At 32.9% G+C, this 16746-nt stretch overlaps 3 protein-coding genes across 4 annotated transcripts; all 3 read right to left on the bottom strand.

The window, feature by feature from the left end:
• Positions 1-3197: 3197 nt before the first annotated feature.
• Positions 3198-5912, bottom strand: LOC11437107 (uncharacterized). The gene is made up of 2 exons (XM_003617690.2): positions 4976-5912; positions 3198-3685 (listed from the first exon to the last, which is right to left on the bottom strand). Exons 1-2 carry the CDS (start codon positions 5799-5801, stop codon positions 3360-3362), a joined length of 1152 nt encoding a protein of 383 aa, XP_003617738.1. The 5' UTR covers positions 5802-5912; the 3' UTR covers positions 3198-3359.
• A 1473-nt stretch (positions 5913-7385) lies between these two features.
• LOC11436121 (restin homolog) lies at positions 7386-10327 on the bottom strand. Its single transcript, XM_024785046.1, has 4 exons — positions 9885-10327; positions 9100-9668; positions 8370-8438; positions 7386-7702 (listed from the first exon to the last, which is right to left on the bottom strand). The coding sequence occupies exons 1-4, from the start codon at positions 10325-10327 to the stop codon at positions 7386-7388; spliced, it is 1398 nt and encodes a 465-aa protein (XP_024640814.1).
• Positions 10328-12347: 2020 nt separating this feature from the next.
• LOC11437373 (WEB family protein At4g27595, chloroplastic) lies at positions 12348-15974 on the bottom strand. Of its 2 annotated transcripts, XM_039834197.1 has the most exons (3): positions 14533-15973; positions 13551-13619; positions 12348-12928 (listed from the first exon to the last, which is right to left on the bottom strand). In XM_039834197.1, the coding sequence occupies exons 1-3, from the start codon at positions 15800-15802 to the stop codon at positions 12594-12596; spliced, it is 1674 nt and encodes a 557-aa protein (XP_039690131.1). In that variant the 5' UTR covers positions 15803-15973; the 3' UTR covers positions 12348-12593. The 2 variants fall into 2 exon arrangements, with proteins under 2 accessions (XP_039690131.1, XP_039690132.1); XM_039834198.1 differs by lacking the exon at positions 13551-13619 and having other exon boundaries at positions 14533-15974.
• Between the last annotated feature and the right edge of the window lie 772 nt (positions 15975-16746).

The raw sequence follows: 16746 nt of genomic DNA on the forward strand, positions 1-16746 counted from the left end.
TTGTCACCTAGAGTTCAAAATCCCCAAAATTTCTTCCATGAATTGATGACAAAGTTCTTCCCCAATTCAAAAAACTTAAAACCCTGATTTTTTTTATTCAATTAGAAATCCAAAAATCAGTGGTTATTGTTGAAGATTTAATGTTTAGAAATGATGGGTGGTGGACGTATGGGTAAAAACAGCTACAACAGTGGGTCTTCATCTTCAAGTTCTATGTACAATGGTGATGTGAGAGTGCTTCAATGTTGGTGTCATAGAATTTGTGTTGTAAGAAAAACCAACACTGTCAATAACTCAAGGCCTTTCTATGGCTTCCCTCTGTGTAAAATGTTATTGTATTGTGCCAAGTCTGTGTAATGTAGTAATGAAAAGAGGTTGTCAATGAATGAATTCAACCCTTTTATCAAAATCTTTCCATCAAATTGGTCCTTCTATTGTATGTCTATCCATCATATTGATCCCCAAATTTGTGAAAATACCATCAAATAATTCCTTGAATTTTCACAACATATATCACTGTAATCCTTAGTGCATATATTTGAGTTGCTGTGATATAACGAAGTGCAGTATTTAGATTTTTTTTGAATTTGTTTTATTTTTACATGGTTCTGAATTTGTTTTGTTTTTTATTGTGAAATTGAGCACTCAAAGTGTTTGAGAATATGTCTCAATAAGAAAATGAATGATATCATTAGTTTTAGTATTGATATAGAATAGTTTTATTTTTGATTTTTGCAGAACAAAACCACTGCGTCGGAGTCTTTTAAATCGCCAATTATGCTATACTCTTCAACAATGGGTTTTCTTCCTTCATTATTTTCTCACTACATCTTCTTATAGTTTAATGGACTGACTTTTGAAGTTGAATGTTTTATTGTGAAGTTGAGCACTCACATGGTGTTTGAGGAACTACCTATGTTTTTCCCTTCCATTGACTTTGTATCAATCTCAGTTTTTTATAAATTTATTTGTTACATACACTCATTTATTTTTATTTTAATCTCAATTATATTAATTTTGATTGTCATTAACAAAAGTTTCAGTAAGTCTTTAGTGTGCCAATTACAAGATATTGTTAGAGAGTAACTTTTTGTTAATATGAGTTGCAATTGATGTTAATTCAATAGTTCTCATGACTAAACTTAATATGAAAGTTACTAGAATATGTGAGTAATTTTTTATATGTTTTCATACTGGTTTAGTAAGAATGAACTATGTTAGAAAACTTCAAACATTTCATTATATTTTTTATATGAATTCCACATGAAATTTGTATTCCTACAATTGATTATTGCATTCTATATTTAAGCCGATGGAATTGTTCCCTCGAAGTACTTTTCATATATTATTTCACCAACTTATTTTGTTTAAGATTTGACTTGATTGATATGTAATGAATGAGATTAGAATCTTATGCTTTTAGATAGGTATTGGCTTTATAAAGATATTAGGCATGGTTAAACAGGGTGAAAGAAGAGATATTTTTAAGTTAAAAGTTATCTCCTAAAGGAATTGAAGGACTTGCAAATTCTTTATACGTAACTGTTAGAATTGGAGATATATATGTTCAGATTAATATTTTGTTAACGCTACCATAAATATCTTTTCGCCCGTTCGTTGCACGGGTGGAAATCCTAGTCAGAAAAAACACAAGAGTGTATAATACTTGTGAAAAAGTCATTCTAATTAATTTTATTTAAAGAAATAAAACCTAATTAATTTTATTTAATGTTATTATTATTTTTAAAAATACTCTTCTTTTTGGTACATATCATCTGTCTCACAATTATTGTCTCTTTAACATTTTTTTTTTCTCAAAATAATTGTCACTTTACAATACTAATGCAACATTTATTATTCTTTTCCACTATTATACCTTTATTTATTGCATTTCATCCAATTTAACTACTCCACTAACTACAATTAATAATGATGTTTTACTAAATGCAACTAATTTTACCATTGAAATCAACACAATTAATTATTTTTTTAATAATCGTGTACAAACCTTAATCGACTAATATTGTGATATAATTGTGCTTCAGTCAAGGGCTAATGTTCTCCAAATATAGGAAGCTAGTGAATAATGGACTCATGTTTCTTGAAGTGAAAAAATCGGTTAACTATTTTATGAATCCCACCCAAATGAAAATAAATAAATAAACAATATCAAATGATAGTATTAAATGTATCACAGCTTCATATATAAATGATAATATGGGGGAAATCTTACCTTCTTGAATATCAGTTCCCCATACTTACACCATATATAGAGAATTTGAGTATATAGAGAAATTGAGGGTAGAAACCAAATGACAATGTCATAGACCTTCCTTCAAAAAAAAAAATGTCATAGACCTACCTTTACTAAAATATCACCATTGGAAATTATTTTAAAGTATAGCTTTTATTATTATTTACAAAATTGATTCCAAATATTTCCAATGACAAAATTAAATATACGTGCTTGCAAAAGAGGTTGCATATAAACACCTAAATCACAATGTTTCTCCCTTATTTTATTGATTAAACTATATCATAAAATTACATAATAGGATATGAGAGTGATATTTGCATCTACATGTGAATAAGAAGTAGCTTTCATAGTATAGTTTTTTTTTTTTTTTTTTTTTTTTTTTACTAAAACGACTACCTTCCTCAATTATATAGCTTTCTGGGAATGAAGATGGACATAAAAATCTCCATATAAAATGTTTCAAGATTATCTATAAATTAAAAAGTAGACTTTGTCTATTTCATACATGTTGATATGAATGAGATGACAACAAATAAGAAGTAAAAGTTGATAGAAACCATTCTTATATAAACATATGTACATGAAATAAGATTAAGAGAAATATAATGAAGAAACGTCATGGTTTCTATAAAGAGTTGTCAACTATATTTCATGTCAACTTGAGTAAGTGATACCACATAAATTTTATCAATTAACCAAAGAACATAAACCACAGTTAAGTAATCAACGATCGAACATAAACTTATAAGACATAGAAACAGAGAAATTCATCACTTAACATGTTAACTATTGATTTCATAAACTAGTACAATTCTATAAATTAACACAAAAGCATGAAAACCATTCTCATGAGACTGGATTAGTTGTTACAAAACATTCATCAATTGCTTCAGAGCGAACCAATTATCATTTCTACTCAATCTTGCTTTATAGAATAAACTCGATTTTTCAATGCTAGATTAGGGTCTCGGCTCAACAAGAGCAATGATATCAACCCGCATTTCCATCAAACCCAGCACATTAAATTCATTGATGATACCGCGGACCTCTTGTAAGATTATCAATTGAAATATAACGGTTTAATTAATCCTGGATTGTTGGACTACAACTTTTTCTTTTTTGCAAGTGATACCTCGGACCTCCCTGTAAGATTATCAAGAAACAATGAATCATCAGAGGAAGAAGAAGTGGAGGTTTCACTGTCGCTGAAAGAAAATTTTCTTTTGACTGTGTTAACCGCATTTGCAAACTTGGTTCCTAGTTGAACTGCTAGTGATGAACTTGGAGTTGGATCCTCATTCTTCACAGCAATTCCATAAATAGCATTCATTTCATGTACTCCTTGGGACATACACCTTTCATCGTCGTCGTTGTTGTCATCAAAGTGCATGATCTCAATATCCTTTTTCACTTTCATTGTTCCCTTACCTAGCATAAAAGAGATATATTTAAGCTACACATAACATTTTCCAAACATGATAACACTCAAGCAAAAACTTGGTAACTAAGGAATGGTATATTCTTTATTCAAATGAAAATATAGTTGGTTGCCGCAACATTTCAACGAAAATTCAGCCATTGGCTCGTCAAGTAATTGACTATATATGATTTCACCAAATTCAGAAAAACCTGTGATCATGTTTACCTAAGAAAAACCAAAATGAGTTTTCTTACCTGCTTTTGTTCGTTTTTCATTTTTGAGTTTTGGGAAGAAAAAAACTTGGTCAGGGGATGAAGAAGAAATAACTTAAAAGATGGTTTGATGTTTTCAGAGAGAAGAAATCAAAAGTAGACACTTTAAGCTAAAAGAATAAATAACAACTTCCTAAAACATTCATTTTATTCACCGGCTAACCAAACCTTAACCCATAATCTAACAAGAGTTTCACTATATTTCTTGGTATTAGACTCATTTTCTTTTAATGGAAGGTGTTTTCTATTCAAATTTATCATAGGAGTAACCTATCCTTTGAATGTTCATCTTGGGTTGATTGCATGGATTACTTTGGTGCAGACACCATTTAACCTTCCCTACTTAACCACTCTCATTCAGTACTCTTTCTTGACACTAAAAAATAACTAACTCACTCCCACTAGACCCTGTTGTTGGCCTTCTTGCTCATACAATCCGACCTTTGAACCACACTCATGACATAACTGGTCTACAATCATTCTATCACATCATCTCTCCTATTCCAGTTACTAACATTTCAGCTCACAAATATATCTTTCCAAGTAGCTTTCTCAACAAGTTTGTTCTACAACTGAGCAAATACATCTCAAATCAATTCATTATGGCGGGGAAAAAAACTTCCTAGAACCAAGATTGTTTGAGGTTCCATACATAGTTCCTGTCGGTGCTACTTCTATTTCCCATAGGAAAATTACATACAGATAAAAGAGCCAATGGCTTGTTTGTCCTAGGTAACATGGAATAAAGGTGAAGCCCGGGGAGGAATGAACAAGCATCGAAAGTCAAAATTGAGAGAACCATACTATCCCAGTGCAAATTACGATAACTAATTATAGGTTTTTCAATGTGGTTGGTTCAATCACTGTTTGGCTTTAATAAAACAAGAAAATCATGGTTCCAGCCAAATTACCTTCGCAATCTGACCAAACGTTTATCTGACATATATTAAATTCAATATTTCTAAAGTAGCATTCAAAAATTTCATATACTTCTAGGAATAAGAGATGCAAGCATAATTTCTATACCTGATGATGCACCATGAGCGTCAGAAACTCCAAGAGTGTGATGAGCATCTACATTTCTGAACTCATCGTCAGAAACATCATCTTCCTGGTTCTCTTCAAAATTAGTATCATCATCGAACCTTGAAACTCTTCCGGTCATTCCTCTAAACTTTTTGTAAAAACCCCCAAGTAATATCTCAACCGTCCGCTTATCATTTTCTTTCCTCAGCTCACTTATAGTTTCCAAATTCTTCTTCATTGTTTCCTTCAATTCACCAGTTTCAATCTTAAGTCCAGCCAAATCATTCTTATCACCCTCCATTACACGAACCTTGCTTCGTACCTCATCATGAGCATTGCTATCATCAAACCATTTTTTCTTCAACTTCCTCAACTCCAAAACTTCATGCTCTAATTTACCAATCATTTCTCTTAGCACAACAAGTTCATTATTATCCTCCAGCATCTTTTCATTTAATTTCCTCAACTCCAAAATTTCAGATTCTAATTCAACAATCTTTGTTCTTAACACACCAACTTCATTGCTACCATCAACAAGTTTCTCCTTCAAATTCATAACTTCAACCTCTAGTTCATTGTTCTTCTTTTGTAACTCTTGAATAGTTTTTCCATTACCTTTCTCAAACATTTCTTCTCTTTTCTTAGACTCAAACTCAGCATGTAACCTTGAGAGTCTTTCCAAGTGAAACTCCTCTCTGAGTCTTAAATCCCTACTCTCCAAAACACACAAAATCTTAACAAGATCATGAATAGGATTATCTTCAAGGTTGTTCTTAGGGTTGGTGGGTGATGATGACCCAGGTTCGATTTTGGGTTGAATGTTCATGATATGGTCGAAAGTTGGAAACTTTAGTAGAAAAATTAATGGGTTTATGTGAAAAAGTGAAAATGGGTTTTGAACAAAGAGAGGAAAAAACGATTATTATAGCAGAGTATGAAGAAGATGGAGCTTAGTGAAGTGAAGTACAAAAGAAATTATTATTATTATTATTATTATTATTATTCCGAAAAGCATGTTTTTTGTTTGTAGTGAAGTTTGCCAAAAAGACATTCTTGATAATGGGTTTCCAAAATGAATTCTAGATTAAAATTGAGAAAAAAATAATAATTGACTATGAGATATAAAATAAATAAAAACCTTCTTTTAACCCTTTCGTTAGTAGGGAATGAGGTTATAGTAATTTAGAGTTCGACTGCAAGGTAATATTAAGAATTATTCTACTCAATAATCTAACCGGTTTCATTCACTTGATTAGATTAGAACCCATTTGATCACATATTATGAAAAAAGTAACGTGCGCGGATGAAAAATGTTTGATGGATCTCAAATAAGTGACAATGAAAGCGAGCAAACAAAAGAAACCATAATGATGACGAAAGCTAGGGCTTATATGGAGGCAAGACTCCCCCTAAAATTGAAAGTTTGATGCCATGTTGAAAAATAATAATCGATATTTCAAAGTTATGAATTATTTACAAATCCTAGTATGTTCAAATAAGTTATTCTAAACCTCCTCTAAAATAAGTTCCACTAAAATTACAGCTAGAAAAGCAAATACACCACCTTCAAAACAGAAAACTCTAACTCCCTAGTACCTCCACAAAAGCTCAAGCCTGGGACCAAATGAAATATAAAACAGAACCAGCCCAAAAAACGACTTTAATGCTCAAAAGTAGACACCAGACAGCCGCAGGAATTGCAGACCGACTCCAGCAAAAGACCGACACAGAAATGCTTCCAAACCATAACAAAAACCAGTCTATAAACAGTTTCAAGTTTCACACCTTTAATTAACCAGTTTCAAGTTTTAACCCTAATCACTCATATTTATTGAATCCTTGTAGGATTATACTATAACTACAACAGTATACAAGTTTCTGTATATGCATATAATACCTCATGCATTAGTGATATTTACACTATACACATAATGAAACATAGTAGATATACGCGTAATCAACAAGCATAATTCTCAGAAACTCTGAAATTGCAACCTCTAATCAGTCTTCAGGCGTCCAATTTGACATTTTTTCCTTTGCAAGCTAAAATACTGCAGTATAAACTTGTTTTTAAAGTAGAAAAATAAAAATATACATGATACTTTTGAAACTCAATTTTAACCAAAATTACTTTCGCCTAATCAAAATCAACTTTACAAATACTCATCCAAAACAACCATCAATTTCTAGTTATCATTTCTAGTGTAGCATGTTTTTGAGAATAAACTCAATTTTGTCCAAGTCTATATTTTAAGTATTATTGAAGTTATCAATTTCAAATGCTAGACTTTCATCACTGTACATGTGATGAATATCAAGTAAACATAGATGCTAACAATAATCAAACAAACATTAAATAAAGTAACCTAGATACCTTGGCTAACAGTTTAATTAATCCTGGACTGTCTAACTACATTTTCTTCTTTTTTGCAAGTGATATTGTGGACCTTACTGTAAGATTATCAAGAAACGACGAATCATCGGAGGAAGAAGAAGAAGTGGAGGTTTCACTGTCGCTGAAAGCAAAATTTCTTTTGACCGTGTCAACCGCATTTACAAACTTGGTCTTTTGTTGAACTACTAGTGATGAACTTGGACTTGGATCCTCATTCTTCACGACAAGTCCATATATAGCCTTCTTTTCATGTACTCCTTCAGACATACACCAATTATCAACATCAAGGTGCATGATCTCAATATCCTTTTTCACTTTAATTGTTCCCATGCCTAGCATAAAAGATATATGTTTAAGCTACATAACATCTACTAACCATGACAATACTCAAGCATAAACTTGGAAAATAAGGAATCGTAGATTCTTTATTCAAATGAAAATATAGCTAGCTGTCTCAGGTTTTCAAGGAAAATCCAACCACGGGCTCTTCAACTAATTGACTATATGATTTCATCAGATTAAAAAAAAACATGTGATCATGTTTGCCTAATAAAAACCATGATGAGTTTTCTTACCTGCTTTTGTTCATTTTTCATATTTTTTCTTGGAAAGAAAACTTGGTCAAGGGACGAGGAAGAAATAACAGAAAAAATGATTTGATGTTTTTGAAGAGAAGAAATCAAAAGAAAACCTAAAAATCTTCATCAAGTGAGAACATCCCAATGAAAACCGTTTAAGGAAATGTGAAGTAAAAAACAATATTTTGTTATATTCTATGCGACAATTAAGATTCAAAGCATAGACCTATAAATGGTTTCTAAAGAACGCAAATAAATAAAGAGCTAGTACTAATATTTCCCAGAGAAAAAAGCTCCAAAGTGTACATATTTCTTTCATCAACAGGTGAATAATCATTCACACCCTTTATTCTCTAATTATTCTCCCTTAAATAACTATGCTAATTCCACTATGCTTTCAGGGTGCTACTGAATAACTAACCTCCAATAGACCCTGCAATCACAACCGTTTTCCTGGGCTTTCTTGTGTATATTATCCAACATTTTTCACCTGTTAAAATCGAAAGGAGCTACTATACAGTAAATACTAATACTTTCGTAGAAATAAATTCCTAACGAGAAAAAAAGGATAATCATCCACAATATCTGTTTCTAACTCCCTCCCACTAGACCCTGCCATAACAACCACTTTCTTCAGCCTTCTTGCTCATACTGTCCAACCCTTGAATTACACTCACGAAACAATTGGTCTACGATCTATTCTTTAGCATCATCCCCCCTATTCCAGATACTAACATTTCAGGTTCCTGAAGCACAGACCCTGTCCTCGAGGCCGAAATTGGGGTTTCAGCTCATGAATATATCTTCCCAAGTAGCTTTGTCAACAGGTCTGTTCTAAAACTCAGATTCCATCTGGAGATAACCATAATATCCCAGGGCTAATTGAATTTCTGTTAGTTATGGCATACTCTAACTGCAAATTATGATGACCGATTACAGGGATTTCGATCTGGTCCAGTTCAATCGTAGCCTCGCCAGCTCAAAGAAACTATAACACATTTCCTACTCTTTGCCTTTAATATAACAGGAAAATCATGACTCCATATCTTTATAAAGTAGCAATCTGACGCATATTAAATTCAATATTTCTAAAGTAATTCAAAAATTGCATATCTTTATTATAATAAGAGATGCATGCACAATTTCCATACCAGATGATGCACCTTGAGCGTCCTTGCTCCCTTTGCTTTGTGGCTGAGTGCTGGCAGAAACTCCAAGAGTTTGATGAACAGCTTCATTTCTTTGCAAAGGAGCAGCCTCCTCAACAATGTCATTTCTGAAGTGATCCTCGCTAATATTCTCTTCCTCGTTCTCTTCAAAACTAGTATCATCCTCCAACCTTGAAACTCTTCCAGTCAGTCCTCTGAACTTTTTGTAAAAAGACCCAAGTAATATATCAACCGTCCGCTTATCATTTTCTTTCCTCAGCTCACTTATAGTTTCCAAATTCTTCTTCATTGTTTCCTTCAATTCACCAGTTTTAATCTTAAGGTCAGCCAAATCATTTTTATCACCCTCCAGAACATGAACCTTGCTTCGAAGCTCATCATGAGCACTGCTATTTTCTAACAATTTTTTCTTCAACCTCCTTAACTCCAAAACTTCATGCTCTAATTTACCAATCATTTCTCTTAGCACAACAAGTTCGTTATTATCCTCCACCATCTTTTCATTTAATTTCCTCAACTCCAAAACTTCAGACTCTAGTTTACCAGTCTTACTTCTTAACACATCAATTTTGTTGTTACCATCAGCCAATTTGCTGTTTTCTTTCCTCAACTCGCTTATAGTTGCCAAATACTTCGTCACAGTTGCCTTCAATTCGCTATTTTTACTCTTAATTTCAGCCAAATCATTTTTTTCATCCTCCAATACACCAACCTTCCTTTGAAGCTCATCAAGAGCATTTCTATCATCAAACCATTTTCTCTTCAACCTTTTCATCTCCAAAATTTCATGATTTAACACATCAAGTTCATTCCTACCATCAACACATTTCTCCTTTAAATTTTCAACTTCTAACTCCAATTCACTGTTCTTCTTTTGTAACTCTTCAATTGTTTTTGGATCAGCCAATCCAACTTCCTTGACTTCCTTTAACAAAGCTTCATAACTTTCATGTATTATCTTTTCTTTCTCAACAATTTCCTCTCTTTTCCTAAACTCAGACTCAGAATGTAACCTCAAGAGTCTCTCCGTGTGAAACTCCTCTCTAAGTCTCATATCCCTCCTCTCCAAAACAGCTTCAATGCTATCAAAAGTGTCCCATTGACATGTTCCACGCAATACCATAACAAGATCATGAATAGACTTATCTTCAAGATTGTTGTTAGAGTTGGTCGGTGATGACCCAGGTTCGATTTTGGGTTGAATGTTCATGATATGAGTTAAAGTGCTTCCAAAAAAAAATAGAGTAAAAGTGAAAATATGAAAATGGGTTTCTGATAAAGTAAGTGGCTTTTCTTTCTTTGGGAATGTAGTAGCTATTGTGAAGTGAGTGAAGGAGATGGAGCTTAAAAGCAGAAGAAAAAAAACGGTTATAATAGAGTACTTGTTCAGTGAAGTACAATTATTATCAATCTAAAAAGCATGTTTCTTATCATGCAACATGTATTTCTTCCTTTCTGTTTCCTAAACCTTTTAGAATGACAGTAGAAAGCAAAACAGATTTTGATTTAGTTCCCAATTCTTATATTCCCGTACCATTTTAATAAGACCATAAATTTGAGTCACTATGACTAAGGATATCATGGTTGCTGTAGAATAGCCAAACTTACATTTCACTATGTTTACTTACATTTTATCAAAATCAAGTTTCATCTCAAAAGCAAATTTGATTAGAAGTATTAATAAACTATAGACTGTGTAGAGTGAGTTAAAAGAACATAACAGTAAATTCTTATGAGTGATAACCAATTATCATTACCAGTCAAGCTTTCTTATGCGAATAAACTCAATTATGATTTATACAAAGTAAACATTTTCATTTTACTATTTTTCCAAGGGTTTCATAATTGGACATTAAACCCATTTCATATGATGGGAGTTGCTGGTGTATTGGGCGCTGCCCTACTATGCGCTATTCATGGTGCTACCGTAGAAAATACGTTATTTGAAGATGGTGATGGCGCAAATACATTCCGTGCTTTTAACCCAACTCAAGCGGAAGAAACTTATTCAATGGTCAATCAATTTGACCTAGTTCACATCCACTTTTTAAGTACTCAACCATTTTTCAGTACATTTAGTATTGAAGTTATCAATTTCTAATGCTATACACCTTCATGACTGTGATGAATATGAAGTAAACAGAGAAATACATAAAACAGAACCAGCCCAAAAAAAACAACAGAAAGTTAATCCTTGTAAGTTATAACTCAAGCAAAAACAGAAAGAAAAAAAATGACTATAATGCTCAAAAGTAGACACCACAAAGCCGCAGGAAGTGCAGACCAACTGCAGCAAAAGACCAGAACCGCAGAGCCGCAAAAACAGCCGGGTACAAACAAAGATATGCTTCCAAACCAGAAGAAAAACCGGTCTGGAAACAGTTTCAAGTTTCACACCTTAAATAAAGCATTTTCAAGTTTCAACCCTAATCACTTTTATCTATTGAGTCCCTGTAGGATTATAGTACAATTACCACAGTATACAAGCTTCTAAATATGTATGCATTCATGAAATTTACACTGTAGACATAATGCCATAATCAAACAAACATAATACTAGATAACAATGAATTCTATATATTGTTTTGGGGAAATAATATTAAACGTTGGATTCATCAAACGGTGGAGTTTGGTTGACTGCAGGTTGTTTTTGACAGCCGTGAATCTAAATCCGAAACATTGTAGGTGTGGTGTGTTGCATGAATGCAATATGTGGGGTAAGCCAAATAAGGTAAGTAACTTAACTAACTACTAGATAAAATAATTAGTGCTGACCAATTGTGCTACTTAGAATAAATTTTCAACACATGTGGAATGAGGACTATTAGAGGTAATCAAAGTTCATTTCTGGAACTGATACATCAGCTACATCTGCAAATTGGGTATTATCAGAAATGCTGAAAAATCTAAGAGTGATAATAAGTAGAATCATAGCTTAACAAATTTATGGTAGCAAAAGATATACTAGGCAAACAATTATCGAAGAAACTTTGAAATTGCACCCTCTAAATCAGTCTTCAGATGTCCAATTTGACATTTTTTTTCTTTGCAAGGGAAATACAAATTAGATTAGAAATAATAAACTAGAGATTTTGTAGCGAGCTAAAATACTTAACTATAAACTTATTTTTAAATTTGAAAAATAAAAATATACATGACAGTTCACACTTGAAACTCAATTTTAACGAAAGTTACTTTTGCCAAATCAAAAACAACTTTACAAACACTCATTCAAAACAACCATCAATTGCTTTTGAGTCATCTAGTTATCATTTCTAGTGTAGCATGTTTTTGAGAATAAACTCAATTTTATTCACATCTCTGTTTAAAGTACTGAAGTTATCAATTTCAAATGCTAGACTTTCATCACTGTGATGAATATCAAGTAAACATAGATACTAAGCATAATCAAACAAACATTAGATAAAGTAACCTAGATACCTTGGCTAACAGTTTAATTAATCCTGGACCTCTAACTACATTTTCTTCTCTTTTGCAAGTGATGTTATGGACCTTGTTGTAAGATTATCAAGAAACGACAAATCATCAGAGAAAGAAGAAGAAGAAGAAGAAGAAGTGGAGGTTTCACTGTCGCTGAAAGAAAATTTTCTTTTGACCGTGTCAACTGCATTTGCAAACTTGGTTTTTTGTTGAACTACTAGCGATGGACTTGGATACTCATTCTTCACGACAAGTCCGTAAATAGCCTTCTTTTCATGTACTCCTTGAGACATACGCCAATCTTCATCGTCGTCATCATCATCAAGGTGAATGATCTCAATATCCTTTTTCACTTTCATTGTTCCCATACCTAGCATAAAAGAGATATGTTTAAGCTACATAAAATTTAACAAACATGACACAATACTCAAGCAAAAGCTTGGAAAATAAGGAATGGTAGATTCTTTATTCAAATGAAAATATAGCTAGTTGTCTCTTCTCCGCATTTCAAGGAAAATCCAACCACCGGCTCTTCAACTAATTAACTATATATGATTTCATCAAATTAAAAAAAAAGAACATGTGATCATGTTTACTTGATAAAAACTAAAATGAGTTTTCTTAACTGCTTTTGTTCATATTTCATTTTTTTTCATGGAAAGAAAACTTGGTCAAGGGATGAGAAAAAAATAACAGAAAAGATGATTTGATGTTTTTGAATAGAAGAAATGGAAAGAAAACCTAAAAAATTTACACTTTAGGCTATTTTTTAAAAATATCAAATACATTTTAAAAGCATAGACCTATAAAAAGAACAGAAACGAAAAAAGAGCTACCATGTACTAGCATTTCCTAGAGAAAAGCTCCAAAAGAGTACATATTTCTTTTATCAACAGGTGAAAAATCATTCACATGCTTTATTCTCTAATTATTCTCCCTTAAACAACTATGCTAATTCCATTATGCTTTCAGGATGCTACTGAATAACTAACCTCCACTAGATCCTGCAATCACAACCATTTTCCTGGGTTTTCTTGTGTACACCATCAAAGACTTTTCACCTGCTGAAATCAAAAAGAGCTACTATAGAGTACAAACTAATAGTTTCACAGAAATAAGCTCCTAAAGAGGAAAAAAGGATAATCATCCACAACATCTGTTTCTAAATTCTAAGTAACCTCCCCTGCATCACCACTCTCATTCAGTACTCTTTCTCGATGCTACTAAATAACTAACTCCCACCCATTAGACCCTGCCATAACAACCACTTTCTTGAGCCTTCTTGCTCATACCATCCAACCCTTGAACCATACTCACGACACAATTGGTCTACAATCTAATCTTTAACATCATCTCTCATATTCTAGTTTCTAAAATATCAGGTTCCTGAAGCACAGACCCTGTCTTCGAGGCTGAAATTAGGGTTTCGGCTCTTCAAGTAATTGAATAAATATGATTTCATCAAATTCAGAATTTCAGATAAGATATACAGCAGGCATCCGGTAATCATGGTTACCGAGGGAAATATAATGAGTTTCCGTACTTGATTTTATTCATTTATCATTTTTGTTTTCTGTAAAGAAAATTTCTTTGCACTATGACAGTAGTATGATTTTAACATTAGAGCTACAACTAAGTCCCCATTTTGCTAATAGCCTTGTTGGTTTTGCTTCTTCACCAAGTGAGAGCATCCACGATGAAAATCGTTAAAGGAAAAAATGTGGAGTATAAAAAAATAATATTCTATCAAATTCTAGATATGATTCAATGCATATACCTATAAATGGTTTCAGAAGAACAAAAAAAAAATATGAATATAAAAGCTTGATAAGAGTACAAATGAAAAGCTTACATCAACTAGACCCTGCCATCCAACAAAACATTTATCCGATCACACATATCAAATTTAATGTTCCTAAGGTAGTATTCATAACAAGTTGTTCCAAACATTTATTGTAAGCATAATTTATATACCTGACGATGCACCTTTGACTTCAGACTCTAATGATGCATCTTTGCTCCCTTTGTTCAGCGGCTGAGTACTGGCAACTACTCCATGAGAGTGATGACCAACTCCGTTTCTCTGCAAAGGAGCAGACTTCTCCACAATTTCATTTCCAACCTCATTGCCACCAACATCCTCTCCATCCCCCTCATCGTTTCCACCACCAGAGGCATCTACACTCATTGAAAGGTTGGAACCATCCTCCAACCTTGCAACTCTTTCATGCAATGTTCTGAACTTTGTGTTCAAAGACTCGAGTAAGATCTCACCCTTACATTTCTCATCCGCTAATTTTCTGTTTTCGTTCCTCAGCTCGCTTATAATTGCCAAATTCGTATTCACTGTTTCCTTCAATTCACTATTTTTTATTTCAATTCCAGCCAAAGCATTCTTTTCATCCTCCAATACACCAACCTTGCTTCGAAGCTCATTAAGAGCAGTACTATCATCTAGCCACTTTTCCTTCAACTTCTCCAACTCCAAAACTTTAGATTCTAGCTCACAGTTCTTTCTTTTTAGCACATTTGCATTTCCATCTTCCACCATTTTTTCCTTCAATTTCTCAACCTCACACTCCAACTCGCCACTCTTTGTTTTTAGCATATCAATTGCATTGCCATCTTCCGCACTTTTTTTATTCAACTCCAAAACTTCATTGTCTAATTCAACCTTCTTTTTTCTTAACATATCAAGTTCATTCCCATCCTCCACCCTTTTTTCTTTCAACTTCTGAACTTCACACTTCAACTCATTATTCTTCTTTGTAAGCTCTCCAATAGTTATCTTACCTTCCTCAAACAGTTCCCTCAACTCAATATTCCTCTTTCTTAGAACTACAACAGTATCTCTATCAGATAAATCAGTTTTCACTTTCTTCAACAAAGCTTCATAACGTTCTTGTACTTTCTTCCCTTTCTGAAAAATTTCCTCTCTTTTCTTTAACTCTTCCTCAGCCTTTATCCTTGCAAGTTTCTCCATTTCAAGCTCCTCTTGAAGCTTTAGTCTCTCCATATCAACATTCTGCTGCAAGCGTTGAGTTTGGTCTCTGAGTCCAACATCTCTACTCACCAAAACACCTTCAACTCTGTCAAAAACTTCTGTGAGATAAGCTCCACGCAACACTTCAATAAGATCAGGGATAGTCTTATCTTGTAAGTTATCATTTTCCACACCTTCAACAAGAATCACATGGTTGGTTGAAGATGATGACCCAGGTTCGATTTTGGGTTGAATGTTCATGATAAAGGTGAAAGGTTCAAACTTTGGTAGAAGAAATGAGTTTAGGTGAAAATGTGAAAATGGGTTTTGCTATATGTGAAGGTTGTAGCTGAAAATGAGTGTGAGACAGAAAAAAGAGGAAGAAGATGAAATGTTTCTTTTGCAAAAATTAATGATGTTTGTTTTCTTTCGTAGAGACTAAGGTAGAGGGTTTTAGGTTATGTTTTCTCCTTTTTACCCCCAAAAATTAAGAGGTGACTTTGTTACCATATCCTATCCTAGGGCTTCTAATTGAGTTGTGTTGGGCTATAAAGGTAATCTCAATTGAATTTCCTTTTTTGAAAGGAATTTATAACTATAATGGATAGGTATAAGCATAAAAACCAAAACAAAAAATAACCATTTAATTTCAATCAATTTATTTCTCAAAGTACTTGACTTACTCCAATTGATTAGAAGTATAGGGGCAACTGGTAATCACCAAAGTCGAATCATATAAATTATTAACTATAGTTCAAGAAAGAATTTTCAAAATTGAGAAAAAGGGCAATTGAAAGAAAGAGTGAAAAGCAAGCACTTCACTAACATAGTAACATATAAACATTTAGAGGCCCTCAAATTAACAATTGGACATGAAGCACAAGAGGCAAAAGAACAAGTTTTGGGACACTCAAATCCCAGGAAACTTTTTTGTGGTCAAGTTTGGAACTCTAATCTCAGATAAAGGAGCAGGTAATGGACTTAAAACACTGTGAATGAATGGGGGAATGAGCTTAGAATATAAAGATTTGGGAATGGTTTACTCTCAAGTTTTTTGTTTGCATGTCTTTTTTGTTATCAATCTCAACATAACTAATCAATTGAGATTCATTGTTATTTTTACAAAATGCTGCACTCTTAAATTTTAACAAAATCACAAGTATGATAGAAATACCCTACGGTAGATTTCTCTTCTATTCTACTTT

The sequence above is a fragment of the Medicago truncatula genome, chromosome 5, assembly GCF_003473485.1.
Source record: "Medicago truncatula cultivar Jemalong A17 chromosome 5, MtrunA17r5.0-ANR, whole genome shotgun sequence".
Lineage (NCBI taxonomy): Eukaryota > Viridiplantae > Streptophyta > Magnoliopsida > Fabales > Fabaceae > Medicago > Medicago truncatula.

Bases quoted from the DNA above. Each gene is read 5' to 3' on its own strand.
- LOC11437107 (XM_003617690.2), bottom strand. From the start codon at position 5,801: ATGAACATTCAACCCAAAATCGAACCTGGGTCATCATCACCCACCAAC. The intron at 3,686-4,975 runs GTATAGAAATTA...CTTTTATGCTAG, and splicing joins CGCTCATGGTGCATCATCAG to GTAAGGGAACAATGAAAGTG.
- LOC11436121 (XM_024785046.1), bottom strand. From the start codon at position 10,327: ATGAACATTCAACCCAAAATCGAACCTGGGTCATCACCGACCAACTCT. The intron at 9,669-9,884 runs GTTGAAGAGAAA...TGTGTTAAGAAG, and splicing joins GAAATTTTGGAGATGAAAAG to TAAGACTGGTAAACTAGAGT. The intron at 7,703-8,369 runs GTTAGTTATTCA...CTTTTATGCTAG, and splicing joins GATTGCAGGGTCTATTGGAG to GCATGGGAACAATTAAAGTG.
- LOC11437373 (XM_039834197.1), bottom strand. From the start codon at position 15,802: ATGAACATTCAACCCAAAATCGAACCTGGGTCATCATCTTCAACCAAC. The intron at 13,620-14,532 runs GTATATAAATTA...TGATTTCAGCAG, and splicing joins AGTCAAAGGTGCATCGTCAG to GTGAAAAGTCTTTGATGGTG. The intron at 12,929-13,550 runs GTTAGTTATTCA...CTTTTATGCTAG, and splicing joins GATTGCAGGATCTAGTGGAG to GTATGGGAACAATGAAAGTG.